General features: G+C 38.8%; 1 protein-coding gene across 8 annotated transcripts in view; it reads left to right on the top strand.

Moving 5' to 3' along the window:
- Positions 1–8,562, top strand: part of Frmpd4 (FERM and PDZ domain containing 4) — a 493,982-nt gene extending 485,420 nt beyond the window's left edge. For 4 of the 8 annotated variants that reach the window (XM_070040876.1, XM_070040875.1, XM_070040877.1 and 1 more), the window contains 3 exons: positions 172–1,236; positions 1,611–2,900; positions 4,462–8,561. In XM_070040876.1, the coding sequence (XP_069896977.1) occupies positions 172–1,236; positions 1,611–2,900; positions 4,462–5,786 (3,680 nt within the window). In that variant the 3' untranslated portion in view covers positions 5,787–8,561. Of the gene's footprint in view, positions 1–171; positions 1,237–1,610; positions 2,901–4,456 lie in introns of all 8 variants that reach the window. The other 4 variants (XM_070040874.1, XM_070040873.1, XM_070040881.1 and 1 more) reach the window with 3 other exon arrangements.
- Positions 8,563–27,071: the final 18,509 nt, after the last annotated feature.

Below are 27,071 nucleotides of genomic sequence, written 5' to 3'. Positions count from 1 at the left end.
AAGAGCAATTTTAACCAAGGAATCTTTACATCTAGAACCTAAATTTAAAAGTTGAATAACTGTATTTACGCAAGGGATATAGCAAACCATTAAATTGAGAAACCCAGATGACATTGCTCGTCCTCAAACCAGACAACATAGTAATGTATCTGCACAATTCTTTCTCTTTAGGAACTGAAAATAAAGGAAAACATCACCTCCTTGGTCCAGACTGGAATTGTGTGCCCCAAATGACTACCTTTATTGGTGAAGGGGAACAAGAAGCCCAGATAACATACATCGACTCCAAACAGAAGACTGTTGAGATGACAGACAATACCATGTGTCCAAAAGATCACCGACATTTGTATATAGACAACACATATAATTCCGATGAACTTAATCAGCCACTGACCCAGCCAGGCGATGCCCCTTGTGAGGCAGACTACAGAAATCTCGCTCAGCATTCCTTATTGACCCTCTCAGGACCAGAAACTCTAAAGAAAGCACAGGAATCTCCGAGAGGAGCCAAAGTGTCCTTTATTTTTGGAGATCTCGCATTGGATGATGGGATGAGTCCCCCAACTCTCGGCTATGAAAGACTGTTAGAAGAGAGTCCAGACGTGCGGGAGAAGCAGAGGAGTCTGTATATAAGCAGTGCCAATGACATGAAAAGCCTGGATCTCACTCCAGACTCAGAGAGCATCCAGTTTGTGGCAAATTCTGTTTATGCAAACATAGGTGACGTGAAGAACTTTGAGGCCCCGGAGGGTATAGAGGAACCCCTCTTGCATGACATCTGTTACGCTGAAAACACTGATGATGCTGAAGATGAGGATGAAGTAAGTTGTGAGGAGGACCTCGTGGTAGGGGAGATGAGCCAGCCAGCCATCCTAGACCTGTCAGAATCAAGCGATGACATCATTGACCTCACGACCCTGCCCCCGCCAGAAGGGGATGACAACGAGGATGACTTCCTGTTACGTTCCTTGAACATGGCCATTGCTGCCCCTCCACCTGGCTTTCGTGACAGTTCAGACGAAGAGGACACTCAGAGCCAGGCAGCGTCCTTCCGAGAGGACAAGGCACAAAGCAGCAGCCTACAAAATGATGAGATCCCAGTATCCCTCATTGATGCTGTGCCCACCAACGCCGAGGGAAAATGCGAGAAAGGACTGGATCATGCTGTCGTTTCCACACTGGAAGCTCTAGAAGCTCTGTCCGTGTCAGAAGAACAGCAGACCAGTGACAATTCAGGTTCTTTCACGATTGTTACGTTTATTCACTGATAACATGTCATGCCATACCTTGGAGCCATGTGTCCTTGGAGTCATGTGCTGTGGTGTTCTCATTTCCCCATGTCCCCATTTCATAAATGAGCAGAAATACCATCCTAGGGCTTGTGTTATGTGATGTCCTTTGTTGTTATTTTTTTAAGACGTATGCCACCTCCCCTCCCCAATTTCTGGAACAAGTATGCAATAAACTAAGTGTCCTTACTGAAGAGGGAGAACGTTGCTTTTGATTTTGGTTTGGTTTGTGTTTAAGTAATAATGAGTCCCATGTTCTTACATGTCTCCATGTTCCTGTGCAGCATCCATTAATTGCTTCTTGTTTTTTACGGCACGCAGGTGTAGCCATCTTACGGGCTTATAGTCCTGAGTCTTCATCAGACTCAGGCAATGAAACTAACTCTTCCGAAATGACTGAGAGTTCTGAATTGGCCGCAGCCCAAAAGCAGTCCGAAAGCCTCTCTCGCATGTTTTTGGCCACTCATGAAGGCTACCACCCCCTTGCCGAAGAGCAAACAGAGTTCCCCACGTCCAAAGCCCCCACTGGGGCCTTGCCTCCAAAGTCCTCACACGGCCTGGCTACTCGTCCAGGGACCGACCTGCAACCCAAAGTTGTGCCTTCCAAGCAGATACTTCACTCAGACCACATGGAGATGGAACCGGAAACCATGGAGACTAAATCAGTCACTGATTATTTCAGCAAACTGCACATGGGGTCCATGGCATATTCCTGTACCAGCAAAAGGAAAAGCAAGCTGGTTGAGGGGGCGGGGAAAGCTCCCCTAAGTGGGAGTGCCCCAGGAAAAAAACAGCAGGGATCCAAAACAGCCGAGATGGAGGAGGATGTCAAAGGCAAAGTTGGTCCTGTTTCTTCTCGGGACAGCCAACACCTCAGCACTTTTAACCTAGAGAGAACTGCCTTTCGCAAAGACAGCCAAAGATGGTATGTGGCCTCTGAAGGTGGGGTGGCAGAGAAAAGTGGAATGGAAGCAGCAGCTGGCAAAGCCTTTCCCAGAGCCTCTGGTCTGGGGACGAGGGAGACGGAAGGGAAGGAGGAAGGAGCTCTGGATGGAGAATCCAGTGATGTTTCAGGTCTTACCCAAGGGGACCGCTTCCTAACAGATGTGGCCTGTGTGTCTTCAGCCAAAGACGTAGACAATGCAGAGGATGCTGACTCGCCCGCTTGCGACCATACCTCCAAGCTTCCAGAGGCAGACGAGAGTGTGGGCCGCCTTTGTGATTACCATCTGGCCAAGCGGATGTCATCGTTGCAGAGTGAGGGCCATTTTTCTCTACAGAGCTCTCAAGGCTCCTCAGTGGACACAGGCTGTGGTCCAGGCAGCGGCAGCAGCACCTGTGCCACTCCTGTGGAGTCACCTCTGTGTCCCTCTATGGGGAAGCACTTAATTCCAGATGCTTCTGGGAAAGGCGTGAGTTACATTTCTTCTGAGGAGAGAGCCACTGGCCTTCCCAACCATGGAGCTGCCTTTAAAGAAATGCTCCCCCAGCCGGAAGGGATGTGTCCACGGATCACAGTGCCTCCTCTGCACACAGCCATTAATGCCGACCCCCTGTTTGGCACTTTGAGAGATGGATGCCACCGGCTGCCCAAGATCAAGGAAACCACAGGTACAGCAATGATGGATTGAGGTAGCATCACGTGCCCAGGAGCATGTCAACCACCTTGCCAAGAAAACTAAAATTACAAAGTTGAGAAGAAAAATAAAGGGTAAAAAAAATGCCACAGAAGTGTTAAGTAGCAATCACTTGACTTCTTAGTATTTAATAAATAATCTAGAACAAGGTTAGGCATGTCCTTTGTCCTTATAATCTTGTTCTGCTCTTGCTTGTAGAATATGATTTAGAGATATTTTTCTAAGCCCTAAATGCAGATTTTATCAGAGTCAAGTGTGACTCTTAATGGCAAGGTAATATTGCTTAAAATCACACAACAATTGGATTTCCTGCTCATTTCATTTCTAGTCTTGCCATTTTATTGTTGATTAATAAGGACAGATAATAGAAGAGGCTCTCTGAAATTCTGGAGGGGGTCTGAGAAAGCATATGTCTTTAAGCAGTCTTAAAAATTCCCTCCTCCTCTGGCCTACTCCTCCCTAAAAAAAAAGTTCTCAATTGTCTGGAAGACATCAGTACTAGAAAGACTTTGGAGGTGTAGAAGATGAGCTGCTGCATCCCCGCCTCTGAAAAAAAAAATAAGAAATTCTAGAACAAGTCAAAACAAGGATTCAACCATCTTTGTTACCCATTCTGTTCTATGCAAAAATCCTCTCGCTGATTCACATGGCTGGCCACTGGGTAGCAAAGTCGGTGCTTCCAATATTTCAGTTTATCTATCAATATAGATCTTGTCCACATTAGTTGATAGCTATTACTGAAATCTTATACTAGTCCTTTTGTATTCCTATCCTTTAAGAAAAACTTTAAAGAGCTTACAGATTTTCTATTTTCCCCAAACCCATCATTGGTGGGGTCAGCCTTGGGAAAACCATCTGCTCACCAAGGTCATCACCAAACTGCTTCTTCACCAATAAATGACTACAATGACACTTTCCATCCCCTTTAGTTTACAAAGAATGTTTACTCTTGCTTGCTTGCTTACTTGTTCATTCTTACTGCTTCCTCCTCTTCATATGACAGCTTTCGTAAGAAAGTTCCAACAATTTTCTCAGTATCTTGACTTCAAGCTTATACCAGGCAAACCACATACCTCATGCTGCCCACTTTTAAAAGGTTAGCTGAATTAATTTGCATTAATTTGATTAGGCCACTTCTTTAAAATACATAAAAGGTAACTGTTGCCAGGATTAACCCTTCTTTGAATAATCTGTACATTAAGATATGTTTTCTATGTGTCTAAGCTTTGCTAGATAAATATTGTAAGCAAGGTAATGCATAAAATTCCATGGTTTCTGAGAATGTTTGGGATATCTAGATAATTCCAAATAAATCTATTGTTCCAAAAAGGGTAGCATTTCTCCCCAATCATTGATATGGAAATATGAGTTATGAGCAGGCAGTCTTTGGAAAGCAAGGTGGTCCTAACCTCTCTAGAACAGCCATTCTAGAATGCATCCTTGAGAAATGGCAGTCATCACAAAGAAATGTTGTGAAAACAGCTACCCAGGAAAGGCTAATGAATCTCTCTGTTTTTCTACTACCCCTAGTGTAGCTTTGACAGAGCCTGGGAAGGAGAGACGAGGAGGCATGCCTTCAGCTTGGTCTCAACATCCTGAAGCTGATCCCATCCTGCTACCATCAAACATTCACTCGGAATCAAAGGTGCCAATTCCAAATCAAGACCCTAATGATTTCTCCCAAGCAAATCAGGCATTCGGAGAGGTTGTGAGCTGGCGGCCAGCAGATCTGAAAGGGAGGAGCCTCAGGACCCCTCCCAGCCAGAGGGCTCTCCGACATAGCAGCAGTATCCTCTCAGAACCCATAGGTTTGGAGGCCTTCCGAGAAAGAAACAAGGGTGTAGTCAGCCTGAAGTATCCAGGTATCATAGAAGCACAGGAGGCCAGTTCAGAAAGGCGAGCCGAACTCCCCCTGGGGAAGAAGCTCACCAAGAGTTTGTCCCAAAGTTCAATGCACTTTAGTTCAGAGGGGAAGTTTCACAAAAGGTCCCCAGTGACTCATAAAGACTCAAAGCTGTACAGGACTTTACCCTTGCGGAAGCCAGAGGGCAGTCATTGGAAATGCCGAGGACCCTTCAGCTACTGTTTCCTGAACCGAGGCCAGGATGAAGATGGTGATGAGGATGAAGAGGAGGGAGAAGCCACCCTCCAGGTCTCTTGCCTTTATGGACAGCAGGTGACTCAAGCCATGCCAGAACCAAGCAACCTTTCCCCAGCTGGTGGGATTCAAAAGCAAGGTGGGGAACTGTCCAGAGGATCAGTGCTGAAGGTCTGGACAGAAGACCTGAATGGCCCAGATGATTTTGACTTTAGCAATTTGGCCTTTGATGCCCGGATTGCAAGAATAAACGCCCTAAAAGACAGCACCTACGCAATGCCTGATGGGTTCCTTGCAGCCCAAAATGATGCCAATGAGCTGCTCTGCCTTGTCAGGGCAACCAAGGGAAAGAGAGAGGAGTCACGCCCTGAAGCATATGATCTTACACTTTCTCAATACAAGCAACTGTTATCCATTGAGTCCAGACAGTTGGGAAGTGCCTGTAGGAAAATGGCAATGGCTGAGAAAAGCCCAGAGGAGATGCTCCTAGCTATGACTTCCAGCTTCCAAGTGCTCTGTTGCCTAACAGAAGCCTGCATGCGATTAGTGAAAGTCGTGAACTCAGAAACACAGCAACAGGAAATAGTAACGAAGATTGATGAAGTGTTCATAAACTACATTTGTCTCCTGAAAGCTGCGGAGGCAGCCACTGGAAAAACCACTGGGGATCCTAATATTGGACTCTCAATGCGACATTCAACCACCATGGCCGCTCTAGTAAGCACACTAACACGTTCTCTCAAGATGCTTTTAAATAAATAAATATGAAAGTCACATCATAATCTACCTTTGCAAAGCCATACATGAACTTTTATTTACTTTCTGTGTACGATGAACAGACGTCTCCTTTCTTCTCTCTGTATATTTTGTTATTTTGTATGAAATAGGAGATAAAAGTTACACTGATGAAATGTTGAAATGTCCTAATCAGATGTATTGTTTATATTATACATATATATATATACACGTGTAAGAATTATATGAGAAAATGATGACATTTGGCTATTTTTCATATAGTCAAAACTCCAGGTATATGATATGAAATTTTAAATTCTAGCGTGTTAGACCAAAACAATGAATCCTATCCCCTCTCCTTCTAAGAAGATACTTAGAAAACATATCATTCATATTTAGAAGTAAAAACCAAAAGAAAATTTAGAAATCACAATGTATATAAAGCAGTACTTATGTTTTAAAACATATGATTTTTAAGCATTGGAAATAGCAAAAAAGCATTTAAAATTCAAAAAGCTATTATGAATTATTAGAGACTATATAATAAATTAACTTTTGTGCATAGTGTTTGGTTATTGGATGCTTTCTTCCAGGAATCCCACATATTTAATTTTAGTTTATATTATTTGGGCTACAGATGTGTTGGGAGGTAGATTCTACCTTGTCAATATAAATGATCCTCACAGTGTTTGTAAAATTGAAAAGCTTCCCAAATAGAACTAAGAGAAGGATGGGAAGGTTCAGAGGCCATATCTAGAGTTATAGATTATCTAATTACATAAGATGAATGGAACTAATAATACCAAAATTCAGTTAATGAACAGAGAGATCTGCTTTGACTAAATGTCAAGATATAGAAACCAAAGACATTATCTTCCCCCACCCCCAACATAGTCATGAAGCTCAAAAGTCCCTGTAGAGAGACTGAACAGTTAGTAAAGTAACTGCAAAATTAAGAAACATTTAATGACCAGGAATAGTCAATACAAACCCAGTAATGTAATCCAGACCATACACCAGCATCTGTGAGGCACAGCTCAACAATCAGACCTACATGAGGCTTCCTGCAGTACCTTCCAGGAGCCACGGCTACTGATCAAATTTGAATGCCAGCCTAACAGTAGGACAAAAGTTCAAATCTGGAATGTTCCAGAAAAATCAGTGAGAGATGACTACTCTCATAACAGAAGCCATGAACAAACAAATAATAAAATATTATTAAGTAAGTATTTAATCTAGATCAGGTGATGAAAATATGAAATCCCAAATAAATAATGGTTGGTTAATGTGACCAATTTAGTGAAACTAACGGAATGGAAGGAAGTTTTCAACTGTCATTTCTCTAAATAAATATATTTATATGTGTGGGTCAAAACAAAATGATGAAATCTTTATGATCATAAAATAAAATTGATATGTACATATGTATTTTCTGGGTCCTTCAGTGTTAAAGCTATGTGCACTCTTACATATGTAAGTGGCTCCTTAGAATATGACAGTAGTATACCAAGTACAAATATTTCCATTTTTGTAACCTACTGGGCAGGAGGCCTAACACATTCCACAACTATCATCTCTTTCTAGTCCACCGTTCATTCTACAATGACTCAACAACAAAAGATTTATAGATGGCAGCAAATGAAAGGAGTTCAGGCATGAGCTATTATAAATAATGTTTAATTAGATAATAAAACATTATTTCATGACAATTATAAATATTGATGTTTTGATGTTGAGAGATATTAGTGGTGTTTACTGTGGAAAATCTTAGTAAATATCATTCTATGTACTATATTAACATAATCACCTACACTATCTCATTTAATCATCACAACAATTGTATGGTTTGAGCAGTATCATTAATTTTTTCTGGAGGCAATATGGTTTAATAAAGGATATAAGGTTTGGGGCCAGAAACATCTTGAATTAAATTTTGGTTCTGCCATTTTTAGCCTCCTCATCTTGGCAAGTCTATTTTTTCCTAAGCTTCAATTTCTTCATAGTAAAGTGGAGATTTATTTCCATACTGTCATGAATTTTGAGTAAAATTATGTATGTAAAGTTCTAACCATGATACCTGGCAGAGAATAAGCACTCAATGTTAGATCTTATTATCATAATCATTCTGTTGAATATATTGCCCAAGATAGTATGTGGGGGATGTTTGTTTTGTATGCATATTGTATCCTGACTGTGTGCGGAACACATTATGTGCATTGCATATATATACAGGAAAGTGTACAAGGAAATGACCCCTGTTCAAACTGCATATCTAGTTAGAACAACTTCCTAGTCCATCCTAGTTCTTTGAGAAGCCTCAGGGAAATAGCTCTGGGTCTTTCTAATCAATCTCCCCTTACCTTTGGCTGCCCCAGTAAGTTTCTGTTTCTTATAAACAAACTCTTTACTACTCAGTAAACCTCAAGAGCCCCCTCTCTTTCAGTAAGCATGGGGCTCCTAACTGGGGTCCAGGTCCACTAGCATATAAGAAGAACATATTAGAATGATATTTGTGTTTATTTTTATCTAGCTTTTTTATGTGTGTGTATGTTTTATAATGGCATAATAGTACAGTGGTACATGTACATAATTTTAAATAAATAAATGAATGACTAAATACCTGAGCATATGCCTGGTGCATTTCAGTACCCTTTGGAGAGGACCTAACTGGAAAACAAAATTTCCTTCCTCTGGTATTTCTTCATATTCAGTCCCCAGCCTATTTTTTCCAAAGGTATTGCTTACCATTTTTACTCATCTTTTATTAGAAAACCTTTACACATTTAAAAAATAGACCCAATCATATCAAAAACCAATGGGAACTCATCATAATGGTCAATCTTATTTGTTCCATATCTACTCATATCTTTCCAGCCTAATTGATGTCATAAAAAAATCTTAGAATGTTACATATCAATCATGTAATCTGTGACTATTTCAGGAAAAAATGCAACAGATAAGTACTTTTAAGCTTAACCAATTAATGAATTCTTAATATTATAGAAGATTTATTACATTACATAAATGGAAGACAGAGAAAGGGAAAGTCTCCTATAAACACAATCTCCAAAGTCAGTCATTGTCCACAATTTCAGTCATCCTTTTCCATCTGTTTCTGTGTATATACTAATGTTTTCATTATCATCCTGTTTGTGAACCTGACTTTGGACTCAGAGTTGGTCTGAGCACATTGGTCTTAGTTTCATCATACTTCATGTAAGCGGATTGGTCAGAAGGAATAGAACTGACATGGAAAGAGTACGCAGGTGAACAATCAGCACAGCATTAGGCTTCTAGTAAAAATCCAGTATCTAACGCAATTGCTTCCGACATTCATATTAACAAAAACTCCACTGGCCCTCAATAGTTCAAGGGAGATAGTCTTACAACAAATGGCTTTCTAGAAAAAATAAATGAAAATATGTATTGAATACCAGGTTCAGTGCCTGTAAACCCAGCTTTGTGGGTGATATATCTAGGTAGAAGAATCATGGAGGCATAAGTGGTAGACTCGTGCAGGAAAAAGCACAAGCACGAGACCTTACCTAAAAGAAGGCTACAGGTATGGCTCAAGTAGTAGAGCTCTTTTATGATGAGGTACTGAGTTCAAACTCCAATACCAGTAAGTAAAATAATTATTTTGAAATCTTGCTATATAATAGTAACACTACACTTGCTTATTTTTTTTTTTTTGCTAAAAATTTCACTTTTCATTGCAATTAATCTTTTTTAAAAGACACTGGCTAAACCCAGTTTGGCTTATACTTGTGATCGTAGCTACTCAGGAGGCCGAAATCCAGAGGATTATAGTTCAAAGACAGCCCCCACAGAAAAGTCTGCCTGACTCCATTGCCAAAGTACCTAGCAAAAAGCTAGACTAGAGTCAGGGCTCAAGTGGTAGAGAACTAACTAAGCAAGCATAATGTCCTGAGTTCAAACTCCGATACCACAAAAAAGGCACTCTGCCTTTGTGTTCCCCTTTTCCATATTTCCAAAAGCCAGTTATTATCTGAATGTTATTTCTTAGCTACTGAGAATATTGCTCTAGTTTCTTCTGCCTGTATTACTCATGATTTGGCAATAGAGAAAAGTTTGTTCTTCTTAGAATTGTGTCATATGTTTTGAAATTGATAAACAAGCAAACCTGCTATGTTTAGGCAATTCCTTATCTTTTCCAAACAGTTAGAAATCATGACGCATGCACAGACCCAGCAGAGAGGGAAAAAAAGAAAGAAAGCAAAGGAAACCTTTGTGGGGATCAAAATGCATGTCTTCGCTTTCAAAGTGCTCAGCTTTGACTTGACTCTCTATGTTTGTGTCTCTTTACCTGCCCGTGAGATTGCCTTTCCTTTGACTTTGCAGAATTCTATGACCGTTTCCCCTCTGCCAGCCGCAAACTGTAGAAAACCTTGAAGCATAGCATCCAAAAGTCTTGCTTTAAATTCAGATTGCAGGAAGAGCTCCTCAGCTTTGAAAGATCAAAGAGTAAAGAGCCTTACAATTTGAACTGAATTTTTATTCATAACAACTAGACTATCACTAAATTGAATATATTTTAGTCATTTCAGTCATTCACTTTTTATTTTCAAAGCCTTTACATCAGAAATCCTTGGGGAAACAGTACATCTTTATCAAATATTGTTGACACACAAAATAATGGGATGAATTGAATCCTTCATCCCTGCAATAAATAGATGCTCAATTACCCCAAGCAGTTTATCAAAATAATCTGCTGCCAGCTGAACTCATTCTCATGTTTCCTCTGTATTTATAATTCCATCTCAATGTTCTCTTCCATATTAATTTAAGAGCCTTAGGTTTGGTTCCATTCTTTCTGTTGATTCTCATTCTTGATAGTCTGGCCCAAAATTCAGTGTCCTTTGTGACATCATTATTCACATGTACAGACAAAATTCACTTTGGTGGTAGAATCTATGTAGAATGTGGGAAACTTAGCTTTCTTGGTGACTTCCAACCAATTATTATTTCTGTTGTTTTCATTTTTATTAGTGGCTATTTTTTTCTTTCCATTTCACTAGTGAGCAATGACATAATCAGGAATTTTCTAATATGAGCAAACATGGTGTTAAGTGTTGAAGGAGGGTACAGTGGTGGAGATGATTGACAGTTACTGCCCCAAATGAAGTATCTATTCTAGAATGGGCAAACTGTGATCATTTCCCTAGAAAGAAGGAGTTCAAAGCCACTCAGCAGTATAGGCAACCCTAATTTGCATCACCAGTGAATGGCTAGAGAGGGGACAACCTCAAACTGTAAAGACTGATCTGAAGCACTCAATAAGAAAAAAAATCAGTTGTTAGATGATGTATACATTATTGATCTGTATTTTTTGGTCGGTCATGAGGCTTGAACTCGGCCTGGGCGCTGTCCCTCAGCTCTTCAACTCAACGCTAGTGCGCTACAACTTGAGCCACAATGCTACTTTCAGTTTTCTGGTGCTTAATTGGAGATAAGAATCTCTCAGACTTTTCCTACCCTGGCTGGCTTTGAACCATGATCCTCAGATCTCAGCCTCCTGAGTAAGTACGATTACAGACATGAGCCACCAGTTCCCGGCTATTGATCTTTTTTTAACACTGCCTGACACCACTGGCACACATCTAGTCATTCCAGTTTTGAGGAGGCTCAGATCAGGAGGTTCTTGGTTCAAAGCCAGCCCAGAAAGAAAAATATAAGAGATTTCATCTCAACAGAAAAATTTGCATGTGGTAGTGAATGCCTGATATCTCAGCTATGGAATAACTACCAATCTCTGTGTGAAATATGTGAATTTCAGTCCAGGTGTGGGCCCAAGTAAAAAACAAGTCCCAATATCAAAAGTAACCAGTGCAAAACAGGGCTAGAGGTATGGCTCAGCTTTAGAATACCTGCCCAGCAAACACCAAATCCTGGGTTTAAACTCTAGTACTGCCCAAAGAATTGTAAATGCTAACATGCTGCAAATCACAAATGTAGAATGACAGAAAAAATCATAGTGGAATTGATATTTATTTAATACACAGTAACTTTCTGTGTTTTCATTTTTTTTCTTTTTTAGAGAAAGTCTTAGTATGTATCCCAAGCTGGCCTGGATCTCATCTTCCTCTAGCCTCAGTCTTCAGAATTCTCAGGCAATTCTAGAAATACACAATAATTTAAAACAATAGAAAAGTAGGGATGGTGAAAGAGCTCTGTGATGCCAGCACTAGAAAGTCTAACACAGGAGGATGGAGACTTCTAGTCCAACCTGGGCTAGTGAAATCCTATCTCAAAAAGGAAAACAACAACAACAACAAAACAAGGACCTGGAGTAGTGATTCATGCCTATAATCTTAGCACGCCTGTAATCCTAGCTACTCAGGAGGCTGAGATCTGAGGATTGTGGTTCAAAACCAGCCCGGGCAGGAAAGTCCATGGGACTCTTATCTCCAATTAACCACCAGAAAACCAGAAGTGGCACTGTGGCTCAAGTGGTAGAGTGCTCACCTTGAGCTGAAGAGCTCAGGAACAGCTCCCACAACTGACAAAAAAAAATAAAGGCAAACACACACACGGGGCGAGAGTGAGTGAGTGAGAGAGGGAGGGGGAGAGAGAGAGATAGAGCGATACACATACACCCACACAGACACAAACATTCACTTGTTCTTAGCAATGCCATACATGATGTCTTTTGCATAAATGGCTATTTCTTCCTCAGTATCTGAACATAGGCTATAGAATTTTGACATGTTGATCTGAAAAAAAATCATTGACTAATGCATTGGTGAATGGGGAGCCTTATAGCAAATATTGGGATAAAAGCCAACATAGCAGTCTGTTTCCTAAATCATACCAGAAGCTATTGTGGATTCCCATACTCTGGGGAAAGAGATCATACAGGGCATGAATTCTAGGAGACAGTAAGCATGAGGACTATTTGGGGTCTGTTCACCAGGGCAGCAAGGTCTTTCACTCAACTACAGACTCAACAGATGACATATTCCTCTAGACAGAAGAAGTAGTAAAAACATTTCCTCTAGTGTAGAAATGCCACCCTAATGTAAGTCATTAAATGCCACACAACAAGCCAGGCGCTGGTGGCTCACACTTGTCACCCTAGCTACTCAGGAGGCTGAGATTTGAGGATCATGGTTCAAAGGCAACCTAGTCAGGAAAGTCCATGAGACTCTTATCTCCAATAAACTACTCAGAAAACAACGGAAGTGGTGCTGTGGCTCAAGAAGGTCGGGACAGCACCAGGCTCAGAGTTCAAGCCCCACAACCAGCAAAAAAAAAAAAAAAAAAAAAAAAAAAACCCACGGTGATCCTTCAGCCTTCTCTGTTCTGGCAGAGGTCCATTTTCTAGATATATTTCTGTGTTAATATGCCAGGTTGCTCTGAAGACGGAAACCCCAATAATTATGATGTACTGACCTGCCCAGGTTAAGATTTTATTAGTGCCAAATTCATAGGTAAGCTTCTTTGTGGCAATGTAACTTTTTTTTCAATGCACTTGCTTTAGAGTCAAGTCATAATGTCAGGATCAAGTTAGATCATATAATTCAATTGGCATGTAAATTATTAAAGATGCTGAACTTTAACCAGTGTAGGCATGCTTTTCTCAAGTATTTATGGGGCAGCAGGATGAGGTCAGCTCCAGCCACTTGCTCCTAAGTCATTCATGTGATATAAGAGCCAATGGATTCCAGTTCAACTCTGATAAGCCCCACTTAGAACTCCTGGCCAGAGTACTTTGAAAGATGTTCCTTTCATACAGCCTCCAATGAAAATGAATATGAAGTTGGTTCATTTATTTACAGATCCCATGCTCTTTTATTGTTCCCCTTTTATTTTTATTATTGAATCTGATTTGCTGAAAAAGAGTACTCCTTCTTGAATACTTCTTGGATTTCTGAAAAAAAAGTGCAATAGGCCACAAACACAAAATGTCTAAAAGATAGAAATCGCCAGGCACCGGTGGCTCATGCCTGTAATCCTAGGTACTCAGGAGGCTGAGACCTCAGGTCCTGGTTCAAAGCCAGCCTGGGCAGGAAAGTCTGTCAGACTCTTATCTCTGATTAACCACCAGAGAACCTGAAGTGCTGCAATGGCTCAAAGTGGTAGAGTGCTATCCTTGGGCAAAAAAGCTCAGGAACTGCAGCCAGGCCCTGAGTTCAAGCTGCAGGACTGACTGACAATCAATCAATCAATCACATCACATCATCCAGAAGTCCATGCAGGGATCAGATTTGTCTTTCCAACTTCCATTCTATGCCTTCCAGGTAGTCTTCCATTCTAGGTCTCCAGTTAGTTGTATGTTTGTAATGTTATTCATACTTTCAATAGTAGCAATAACAACAGCAGCCAACATTTATTCAGACACAATTTGTTAGGACCCTATTAAATGATCTTTGTGTATAATTACTGCATCTATTTTGTACAGCAATCTATGCAAATTACTAATATCTCCTTAAATGTTAACAAAAAAAGCTGAGGTTAGAGACTACAAATACCTTGCCTCAAATTACAAATATTACCATAACTCAAGATTTGAACTCAGGAATCACAATTTTGTTCAGAAGGTTTTTTTTTGTTTTGTTTTGCTTTTGTCAGTTGTGGGGCTTGAACTCTGGGCCTGGGCTCTGTCCCTGAGCTCTTCAGCTCAAGGATAGCACTCTACGACTTGAGCCATAGCTCCACTTCAGGTTTTCTGGTAGTTAATTGAAGATAAAGAGTTTCATGGACTTTCCTGTCCAGGCTGATTTTGAACCACAATCCTCAGATCTGATCCTCCTAAGTAGATAGGATTACAGGCATGAGCCACTCGCACCCCGATGTTCAGAAGTTTTTAGCTAACAATTATATTTTTATTTTTTAATTAAAACAAATACCAGCAGGTAGCTCTTAAAATTCAAATTCCACAAAAATAACTCAGCACAAACCATCTCCTACCCAAACTCTATACCTGTATTTCCAGTTGCAATTGAACTGTTTCACCAAGTTGATGGTTGTTTTTGTTGTTTATTTACTAGTGTTGTTTATTTAGTGTGCTTCTGGCATACACCAACCCAACCCCATTCTGGTAGCTGTTTTCAGTTTTCAAATTATTTTTCTCATTAAAAGAAAATCCAATTTTTTGAATTGCCAACTTTGAAATTATTTCTATCAACTATTAAAAGGAAAAAATCAGCCAGGTCCTGGTGGCTCATGCCTGTAATCATAGCTACTCAGAAAGCTGAGCTTTTGAGTTTTCTGATTCCAAGCCAGCCCAGGCAACAAAGTCTATGAGATTTTTCTCTCCAATTAACCATAAGAAACCTGAGCTATGGCTCAAAGTGGTATAGTTCTAGGCTTGAGCAAAACATCTCAGGGACAGTGCCCACACCCTGAGTTCAAGCCCCATGACTGACACAAAAAAGTAAGAAATCTACTTACTTCTCCTCCCCCAACTAATCCTTGATAGGGACATCATTTAGTTCTATCCTTGGTTATTTATTTGGCTTTAAATAATATAACTACAAATATGAATCTTGTTCAATTATCTTTATATATTGGCTTTGATTCCTTACTTTTTTGCTTTTTGTTTTTTGTCAGTCCTGAGGCTTGAACTTTGGGCCTGGGCGCTATCATTTAGCTCTTCAGCTCAAGGCTAGCACTCTACCACTTGAGCCACAGCACCACTTCTGGTTTTCTGTAGATAAGAGTCTCATGGACTTTCCTGCCTGGGCTGGCTTTGAACCACAATCCTCAGATCTTGGCTTCCTGAGTAGCTAGGATTACAGGCGTGAGCTGCCAGTGACCAGCTTTGATTCCCTACTTATAAGAACCAAAACTATCTGCACCACCAGCCTTTCCTTCCTACCATTCATTTCTCACATTTCATTAGTTCCTTCTCTTTTATATCATCATTACTGTTGTTATTAAATGTAATATTTCCCATGGTGTTTATAAATAAAGTATTGTAAACTATACTGGCATAGAAAATAACATTGTCAACTACTTGCTCAAAAAAACATTACATTATCCAGAGCTCTTATAGGTGAAAGTGAAGGAAAAATAAATAAACCTAAGACAAAGTATTCTGTGAATTTGTTATGTCTAAAGGCAGTGGTTCTCAAAATGTAGCCCTGAACCAATAGTATCCACATCATCTGAGAAATTCCTAGAAATGTAAACTTCTGAGCATTATCTACTGAATCAGATACTCTGGAGGCCAAGTTCAGCAATGTTTGTTTTAATATTGTCCAGGTGATTCTAATAATGCATGTTCAACTTTGGGAACTGCTATGTTGAATAATTGAGAAGTACAATTAAATAGTTGATTATTTCATGTACCAAATATTGTCATGCAACTGAAATTACCTAAAACATGGTATAGAAATTGAAATTCAATGGAGAAGTTGTGATTAATATTTTCCAAACAGATGATTTCAGGCTGTATATATATTACCAGATTGTACTTCAATATCATGAGGCACCAAGGGAAGAAATTCCATAAGACATAAGAAAGTAGACAACATAATTTGGATTGCATTTAACCTGGACACATTTTATATAGGTCAGATCAGGCAATTTTCTGCCCTATATTTTTCTAACATCAATTCAAAGCAATTTAAAAAGTTCTTGAAACTAAAGCTGAATCCTCCTTCTTAAAGGAGGATTGCTCTCACATTGATCTCACAATTTCCTCCTTGTCAAGGTAGATAGTATTTTCTTTTCTCTAACCAAAATTAAGTCATCCATGATTTAAGTTTGACTCTAAATGTCAAGCAAATAATCTGCATTGGTATTGTGATTATTGCTGTGTTTTGATGATTTCTTTTATACACATGCAATACTTTTCCTTCTGGGTCATTTTTTAAAAATGTTGACAGAATCAAAATAAAATTGATGCTCTTTCAGTTTAGTTGACTAAATACCATTAATTTCTCAAAATGATTTCATATTTACATTCCTTTGTTTTTTCTGTTGTTTTACAAATTTTCCTGTCATTCCTATGTTTTCCTTTTTATAGTAGAAAAATGAAAATACATTGTGCATATCTTCTGCTGTGTTAACAACTACACCCAAAGAACTGGGGGTATAGCCCAGTGCTGATATCTCATGCCTATAATTTCAGCTACTCAGGAGGCTAAGATCTGAGGATCATGGTTCAAAACTAACCGTGGGCAGAAAAATCCATGGGACTCTTTTTTGTTTGTTTGATTGGCTGGTCATGGGTCTTGAACTCTGGGCTGGGACACTGTCCCTGAGCTCTTCAGTCAAGGCTAGCACTCTACCACTTGAGCCAGAGTGCCACTTCCAGTTTTCTGAGTGGTTTATTGGAGATAAGAGTTTCTCGGACGTTCATGCCTGGGCTGGCTTTGAACCTCGATCCTCAGATCTGAGGCTCCTCAGTAACTAGGATTACAGGCATGAGCCACCAAGCATGTTGCTCCATGGGACTCATCTCTAATTAACCACCAGAAACCTGGAAGTGGAGTTGTGGCTCAAAGTGGGAGAGCCTTTAGCATGAAAAGGATCAGAGAAAGTGCCCAGGCCCTCAGTTCAAGCTCCACAACTGACAATAAATAAATAAATAAATAAATAAATAAATAAATAAATAAATAAATAAATAGAAAATCGATTATATACCCATTTGTCAAACTTGTCATGCCAGTCATTTTTAATCAGTCTCCACCCTCTCCCATAGCTCTATTACAATTCATAAGAGAGCTAAAATAAAAACCAAGAATTATACACCTGTAGATTGAGCCTACAAATGGAGCTGAGACAGATCATAATGCTACGGGTTTTTGTCTCTGTTCTATTACATCCTCCTGGCACCAGGGGCTGGGGCTTTGGGAGTGATTTCAGCTAGTATTTTTGGTATGAAATGGAGAAGTCCTGTAAAGGGCAGGATAGCAGAAAAAAATTAAGTATATTTAAACTCATAATTTAAAGAAGACCTCATTACAATGAGGTTGAACTACAATTTTGTTTTCAGACCAGCTGCATAAGAATTACATTTTGGTACTAAATTGCAGTGCTAAAAGGGAAAATATTTATCATTGAAACTAAGCCCATATATATCATACAATCATGTTATTATGAGTGAAGGATTACTTAATATTTCAAAATTATTTTTCTATTATACAACATTAATACTGTTAATGGGGAATAGATATGAAATATGTATCATGAATGCTGCATGATAGATAGCTATAAGTTGACATGAAAACCATAACAAGAAATAAAAATTATTTAAAAACCCAAATACAGGAATTGAGACAAATCAGGAACTAAAGGTGAAAAGTAAATCACTAGAGCCACAAAAGTTAAATTGATCTTCTCTTTATAGGTGAGCACTACTGGGATTTGATCTCAGGGCCTCACACATGCTAAGCTGGTGCTCTACCATTTGAGCCATAACTCCAGTGCAGATCCTTAAGGCAGTCTCCTGGCCTTTTTTGCTTGGGCTAGCTTTAAATCACAGTCTTCTGGATCTCAGCCTCTTCAGTAGTAGAATTATAGGCATGAGCCACCATTTCACCATTTCACTTAGTGAAGTGTGTGTGTGTGTGTGTGTGTGTGTGTGTGTGTGTGTGTGTGTGTGTGTGTGTGTGTGTGTGTGTGTGTGTGTGTGTGTGTGTGTGTGTGTGTGTGTGTGCTGGTCCTAGGGTTTGTTGAACTGGAACTCAGGATCTGGGCAGTGTCCCTGAGCTTTAGTGCTCAAGGCTAGAGCTCAACCACTTTGAACCACAGTTTCCTGTCCAGCTGTTGACGGTTAATCAGTTAATCATTAGTAGTATGAGTCTCCCGGACTTTCCTGTCTTAGATTAGCACAACTGATCTTTTGTTTTTTCTATCACCTCTTAACCTGCTTCTTTTAGATGCAAAATGAGTTGCAATCTCCCTTCATTGTGTAGATGAGTAATTTGGTTTGAGATAGTAAAGTAATTCCTTAGGTACAAAAGATAGCCTTAACTGCAATGCTTGGTAAGAAATGTATGCATTATCCTACCCATGTAATTGTAGCCCCCCTGTACAGTATGTTCTCAAATAAAATAAAATACAATTTAAAAAAAAAAGATAGCCTTAAAAAATTAGACCTATTATCTCCATGTTTTGAGTAGTAATGCACCCATCCCAAACCATTGAGTCCATGCTTTGGAAATGAGCAAAATGTTTCAAAGTTTCTAGGTAAGGTGATCATGGGCCAAGATAAAGCTTCAAGCTCAGAAGGTACAAATATACCCAGGACAAGGACCTCCATTTTTAGCCTCTTGCTCCCCATTTCCTCCTGTTGGGGGAAATGCTTGCTTGCTTGCTTGCTTTCCTTTCTCTCATTTCTCCCTGTTTTACGCTGCTGACCATCTACCTTGTATGATTTTCTTTTTCTGAAAGCTTTCATTAGGGATTTCAAGATCCTGTAATTCATGTGGGAACTGGGACACTACATTAAGGATTTCACCTACTTCCTTCCTCCTCATCTCCCTTCTTTGCACATGTGAAAATATCACTAAAGCACACTTGAAAGTATCTTAAATAAAATACTAGAATAGAAAGAATAAACTCAAAAAGACATTTTTAAACACGTTTATTATTGCAAAAATAGTGTACAGAGGAGTTACAGTTACATGAGTAGGTAATGAGTACATTTCCTATCAAAAACAAAAGAGGAGGTAACAAAAAGACATTTTATGTCTTTAAAAGCACAGGAGCTAGAGTGAAGTTTACAAGTGCCTTAGCCAACACTCAAATTAGCGCAAATTAAAAGTATCATAATGATTGATTTCTGATCAATACATTTTAATTTGTAGTTAAAATTCGAAGTGACTTTTAAGGGAAAATTTAAAAATTCCCCAGGAAATTTTGTACATCACTCACTGTAGGCAACATCATTTAGTTCAGAATGCATTAAAGTTCACACTCACAAAATTTAATTTTCAAATTTAACTTGATGCAGTTGTACATACTATTATAGCCACTGACCTTATAATCTCTTGAAGCATTTTATTTACTAGTGTTATTGGGCAAATATAAAACTATTAAAGAATAGTTAATTTTTTTAAGTTCCTATAATACTCTCGGTTAAAACTTAATTTTAAAAATCTTATAAAACTAAGTACAGGGGAACCATAAATAATCCAAAAAGATCAAAAAATTATAGTAGTGAATGCTCAGTCCCTGAACTCTATGCCAACTCACAAATAATGAGAAAGCAAGGTGTAGGGAGATAGGAGGTAAAAGCTTATTAATTTGCTAGGCAAATAAATAACTGCAGTAGATTCCTGTCACAAAAGAATTCTAGAAGGTGGAGGTTTGGTTTTGAAGGGAAAACTCAAGAGTTTGGGGCACAACATTTCTCATTATGATCCCAAGTGGCATTCTTACTACTTCCAATAGAGTATCCCAATCACACTAGTAAGCTTCTCTAGTTAGTGTCTTAGAAGGTATCAACATTCATCTGCCATGACTTGGTCAGGGACTAGAAGATCAAGTGAGCTGGAAGGATGAGAGTTGGAGTGAGGGTAGGATAGGGAGGCTCTGGAAGAGGTCCCGGATACATTTTGGTATATCACCAAAAACTCTTGCTTCTGTGTTCCTTACCAGTTAGAGGTAAGAAAACCTACCAACTAATAGGCACCCACTAGTCAGGGATCTGTCAATGGCAGATCCAGTTTTATGGAGCCTGAAGCTCATAAAATTGATGGACATTCCTTCTGAAATACATGACAAAATGAATAAAACAAAAGTAGATCCAAACATATATATTTTATGACAAGAAATAAATTACAACAACGTTCAGTTAAGGAGTTGATAAATGCTATAAACATAAAAATCCACAAGATGCCAGATTGTTAATCAATGGCCTGACAGATTTCTATAATGTCTTTTCTGTTCACAACCATCTGATATTATATTCTTTAATTTCCTCTCCATAGCTTAGAAAAACTTCTTTCCAACATGCAACACACCAGTGATAAAGTCATACAAATTTTAGCATGGTCAAATTAGGGAAAACTTTTATCAATTTTTTTCCTATGTAAACTATATGATTTAGGATTACTCAAGGGTTCTTGTGCAGGGACTAATCTCAAATAGATTTTGAGTTGAAAACACTCATTAACTGGTTAGTTGTCAATGGCTTCATTATAGTAATAGAGTGAATTTTATGGCTTTGTCAATAATTCATTTCAAGTCACTGAGAAACAAAGTTGTAAAGTATAGTTTATTTCTGACAGGAGAGAATTTCTATATTGGGTACTTGAAAATGAGAACTAAATGTCTACTTACAATTTTATTCGTTTGAATGATTGGAAACACTTTTTCCAAACTAGCTTCTAGCTTCAGATATTTTGAGCTTTCTTTCTCTTTTACTACTTCCATATTTTGGATACCAGGTATAGTAGCACATGTCTATACTGAGATGGAACTTTTAACTCTACAATTTCTCATCACACAACAAGGCAAGTCAACTCAGTGAGAGATGAATATTCTTTTTTTTTTTTTTTTTTTTGTTCCGGCCGTGGGGCCTGAACTCTGGGCCTGGGCGCTGTCCCTCAGCTCTTCAGCTCAAGGCTAGCGCTCTACCACTTGAGCCACAGCACCACTTCCGGCTTTTTTTTTCTGCTTATGTGGTGCTGAGGAATCGAACCCAGGGCCTCAGGCATGCAAGGCAAGCGCTCTACCACTGAGCCACCTTCCCAGCCCAAAAGATGAATATTCTTAGACCCTCCTCTGACACCAGGAAAGCAAGCCGTAACTTAAGTATATCCCTCTGTGTCCAGGCTATATGTAATCCTGATTTGACTTCCACTTAACTATTTCTCAAAAACTGCTCACTGCTGCCCCAAAACCACACACAAAAAACAAAAGGAAGGACACCTTGACCAATCCCAGTTAAAATACTGTTCATTTTCAATTTTTATATGAAAAAATCCATGACCATTCCAACACAACGGGCTTCAGAAACTTTATCTCCAGTGCTGAAGTGTTTGGATGTGAAACTTGAGAGGTATTTAGGTCATAAGGGTTTTTCCCCTCATGAATAGATTAACATTATTTTCAAGGATAGATTCATTATCTCAGAGGTGATTATATGAAGAATTCTGCTTCCTTGTGTTTTCTCTCTTGCCCTTTTGCCTTCTATCATGTGATGCTGCTGCAATCAGAACTTCTCCAAACTCTAGTCCCTTTAATCTTGGACTCAGCTTTTGGAACTATGAGGATTAAATAGCTGCTCATCATAAATCAGCAAGATTCAAGTATTTTGTTATAGGAACACAAATGAACTGAGATGTATAGTCTTAAAAGTCACGTCATCATTTCAGTTGTAGCTACTGGTTACATGGACCAGTCCTTATAAAATATGAATAAGAATGACACAGGCATGAAATTTAAGGAGCTAAGAATCACTATGACTATCTTAGAAATTGGGTACAGCACTGAATAATCTTGACCTAGTACATCATGGAATTTTTTTTAGTGCTTTTTGTTTTCTATTATTATTGTAGGTTGATTTCTTTTAAAATAAGTTTTTGAAGCCAATTCTCTTCAGAGTGTTTTATCTAGTAAACAAGAAGCAAAATGCAAAAGATCAATTTTTATACAAAATTTTTAAATGAACAACACTAAAAATGTGCAATGATTTGTATCTTAGTAATAAAACTTTAAAATAAGGTTGGGGTATAGTGGTGATAATGATAATGATCACCTCTAAAATCAAAACAGGTCTTGAGTGATGTTTATTGTTTATTGTGAATTTGATTGGATTGGAAAAGGCTTAGACAATTAGTAAAGCAAAACTTTGTGTGTATCTATAATGTGTTTCCAGAGATAATTTAATTATGTGAGTTCTGATCTACTGAATGGATTCACTTTGATGCATTTATAATATGATGGCATTATTGGAAGGGGGTAAAAAGTAGGAAGGAAGGCCTAGTTGGAGGAAAGAGGCCACTGGAGATGTGTCATTAGGGGTTATATCCTGCCCTAGCTCCTTCATGTATTTCCTTTCTCTCCTTCCTATCTGCCATGGTGGGAGCTACTATGCTTTGCTTTGTGGCTTCTGTGAAAGGAGATATTGGGTTCTGCTTCCTGGCAACAATGAGTTGAAGAGTTCTGCTCCACCAGTTTCACACCAGCATCATGTTTGGCTTCATCACAGGCCTAGAATCAATAGAGTCAAGGGCTATGCACTGAAATCTTTGGGAAAAAAGGAGCTGAAATAAGCCCTTCCTTCTTTAGGTTGTTTCCATCAGGTATTTTGTTACAGCAATAAGAAAAGCAACTAATCTCTCATGTGATTGAAAAGGTGGTGGAATGAGTTCTATGGATATGAAAATGTCCTGATTCATGACCTGGTTGGTAGTTTCACAGACATTTACTTTATAAAAAGGAATCACATTGTAAATTTGTGTTTTAGTCACCTTTGTGTATGGTACAGGGCATAGAATATGTTAGTTACCTTGATTGTATATGTACTATATATCACAATTTTAAAATCTAAAACCTAGACAAATATATTGGGGAAGGACAAACAAGCAGGTGGATTGGACAGAGAATCAGGCAGACTCCAAGACAGCTGAAAAAGTATGTCTTTTCAAATATTTCCAGTGACCACTAAGAGGCCCTTATGGGCCTCTAAGCCTTAATGTGCTTGAAGATACCCATCTGACAAGAGCTATGCTTAGGAATGAGCTTAACAGAATGGGCCCAATTTGTGCAGTTAGCACGTTTCACAAAGTGAGAGTCTTAGAATGTCTATACAGACCAGTTAGGCAGGATCCCTGGTGAAAAGTACAGTCTGACAGTGAAGAACTTGGACTCTAAAACTAGATTGCTATATTTGAATCTTGTGTCCTTGACTTGCTAGCTTCATGACTATGGGCATTATTTAGCTTCTCTGCTACTTACTTCAATGAGTCAACTAAAAATTTCTCTGGACCTAGGGACTTCCATACATGATTCCTTCAACATCCACATCTACTCTTCAGCTTTCTGACACATAGTAATATACAAAGGATTTAACAAAGAAAATCTGCCGATGAGTCCACCACAAAATGTTAGGTTTAGGCAGCTGTGACCAACCCATCAAGAGAAAGGAGAAATAAAGACATAACACACAATATCCTTTACCATGTTATTACTGAATCTGGTGGCATATTGCTTGCATTTAATATTCAGCTGAATGAGCTAGTGGAAGACTCATTTAGTCTCTGCTTCACATGGTTTTAATAACCCCCATTTGCTGGTCTATTGTTCTCAAATCCTCAAGCCCCTCATGCTGATGCATTCCAATTGGACTCTGGCCATCCCAGAAGCAGAACTTCCTGCTGATTTAGGCAAAAAGACATGACAAAGATTGTCATTTCAAACTAGGAGATCCTTTTCCCAGTGGTTCACTTACCTAGACCTAATTTTTCCCACCAGGGGAAAATTTGTCAATATTTAGAAACATTTCTTATTATCATGGTCTGTAGAATTACCACTGGTATTCTGTCAGTAGAGGTCAAGGATGCTGCTAAAAATGTTATGAGGTTCAAGATAGCACCTCATAAACCAACAAAAGTGAATTAGCCCAAAATATCAATAGAGTGCACATTGAAAAAAATTTGCCACATTCATTTCTAGCAAAAAAGAACCCTTTCCATTTAACAAAATAAAATATTCCTTTTACATATGTACAAGTGAGATTAGCAAACCAAGACTCTTTAATGAACTCCAGTCATGCTAAGATTATCTTTTCTAGAAAATAATTTATGTATATTATACATATTTTGCAATTTACATAAGCCTACATATTTTATAAGCATCACATAGTCTATGAAAAATATCTAAAAATTGCCCCTACTTGCTGTTTCAATGATGCAATTAAGAAGCAAACAGAGACCTTCTCATTAAGGTGATGTAAATGAGGTAGTAGTTACAGCTGGATAGCCCTTGCTGATCATTTTTTACCCTGGGGAAGATTATAAAATCAGCTGGTTTGTTGCGTCCAAGGCGCTTGCCTAACACTTATTGGCAGTTGCTTCTGGTTATCCTTCAAGAAAGGAGGAATTAGGCAAATTCAGTAATATTGAGATGTTGAAGGGGCTGAGACCAATGTTGAAAATAGAAGAATGTATATACTATTAACAAAGTGGTAGAAAAACTGTATAAACTAGTATTCTCTAATGGATCACTCTGCTAGGTAATGGGATTTTCTTTAACTACACTGTCCATATAATGCCATTGGCCATACATGGCTGTGGAGCACTTGTAATGTTGCTAGAGTAACTGAAGAACTGAGATTTAATCTAATTTATTAATATAAATGTAAATCATTACAGTGTCTAGATATTATATTAAACAACATGGATATTGGCTAAGTCTTATTGCCCTAAGGATTCCTTAACCCTAACTATTAAGAATCACGGCTAAAAGTGGTAGAATATCTGTCCTGAGTGAAAAAGCTAAGTGAGAGTATGAGGCACTGAATTCAAGCCCCAGTACCAGCACATATTTTAAAATGTAAGAAAAAAAAAAGGCATAGGTGAAGAAGTTATCTATGATTTTGAATGACTTCTGTTTCTGTTTCTACTTTTGAAACCATTACAACTTGATTGCCTATTGAATTGAAAGCATTTGCAAGTTAGATATGAATAAATATATACTGAGAAATATTGTTCCTATATCTTCACTATACTTGGGCCAAAGGACATAAATTCACTTGATACTTTATTATAAAGATAGTATACTGAAATTTCCTCAAATGGTTAAACACACAATTATCCTATGACCCAGCAATTTCCACTGATATGTATAGAGTCAAGAGAAATGAAAATATATATCAAAACAAAATTTGTACATTATTGTTCAAAGTAGCATCATTTACAGTAACTAAAAAAAGTAAAAATAAATGTATTTCAACTGATGACGAAAGGATTTTTTTTAATGTGATGGTGGGGGATGGGAATGTTGGCTTAATGTAGAGTGCTTGCTTAGCATGCATGAAGCCCTAGGTTTGATTTCTAAGTACCACTGAAACAAAAAAAGCTGGAAGAGGCACTGTGGCTCAAGTGGCAGAGTGCTAGCTTTGAGCAAAAAGGAGCTCAGAAACAGTGCCCAGGCCCTGAGTTCAAGCCCCAGAACTGGCAAAAAATAAATGGCAGTGTTAGTCAGCTTTGCATTACAACAACAAAATACTGGAGAAAACTAGCTTACAAAGAGGAAAGGTTTATTTTGGCTTAGAGTTTGCAAGGTTTTATCCCTGGTTGGGTGTCCCATTGCTTTGTCCTGTGGTGAAGCAACACAGCGAGAGCATACTGTTGACCTTAGGGCTAAGAAGTAAAAGAGCAGAAAATATGAGTGCCATAAATAATCCTTCAAGAGCATACCACCAATGATATAAAACTTCCCACTAGATCCTTCTTCCTAAATCAATCCTGTCCCTATACAGCTTCAGTCTTTCGAACAAGCCTCATTGAGCACATCACTTTCGGGAAACGCTTCTTCTAATCATACAATAGATTATTATTCAGTCATAAACCTGAGCAAAGTTCTGATATATACTGCAAGTGACCCTAGAAAACAGAATATTAAGTGAAAGAAGCCAGTCAAAAAGAGCCATATAGTTCATGACTCAGTTTATATGAGATGTCCAGACAGGAGGATCTATAGAGCTAAATAGTCAATTAGAAATTGCTTAGGACTTGGGGTGATAGGTACAGTGTCAAATAAGAGTTAAGGTACCATGGGCTGGGAAGGTGGCTCAGTGGTAGAGCGCTTGCCTTGCATGCATGAGGCCCTGGGTTCTATTCCTCAGCACCACATAAGCAAAAAGAAAAAAAGCCGGAAGTGGCGCTGTGGCTCAAGTGGTAGAGCGCTAGCCTTGAGCTGAAGAGCTGAGGGACAGCGCCCAGGCCCAGAGTTCAGGCCCCACGACCAGACCCCCCCCCAAAAATAAACATAAACTTTGTAAAAAATAGAACTCATAGAAACAGAGTGAAATAGTCAAACAGTCAAAGCACTGTCCCTCAGCTCTTCAGCTCAAGGCTAGCGCTCTACCACTTGAGCCACAGCACCACTTCCGGCTTTTTTCCTTTTGCTTATGTGGTGCTGAGGAATCGAACCCGGGGCCTCATGCATGCAAGGCAAGCGCTCTACCACTGAGCCACCTTCCCAGCCCCTGGAAGGATCCTTTTATAGGAATGAAATATCCTAAAATGTTTGTGGTAGTTGATCACAGTCCTAAAAATATACTAAAAACTACAGAATAGTACATTTTAATTGGTTGAATTGGATACCATGTAATTATATCTCTAAAAATTCTCTTCTTTATTTTCAAAAGTACCATCCACTTACTAA

Source organism: Dipodomys merriami, unplaced genomic scaffold (assembly GCF_024711535.1).
Source record: "Dipodomys merriami isolate MVZ:Mamm:240054 unplaced genomic scaffold, mDipMer1.0.p SCAF_3, whole genome shotgun sequence".
Lineage (NCBI taxonomy): Eukaryota > Metazoa > Chordata > Mammalia > Rodentia > Heteromyidae > Dipodomys > Dipodomys merriami.
Note: the sequence above shows the minus strand (reverse complement) of the source record. Positions and strands in the feature narration are given on the sequence as shown.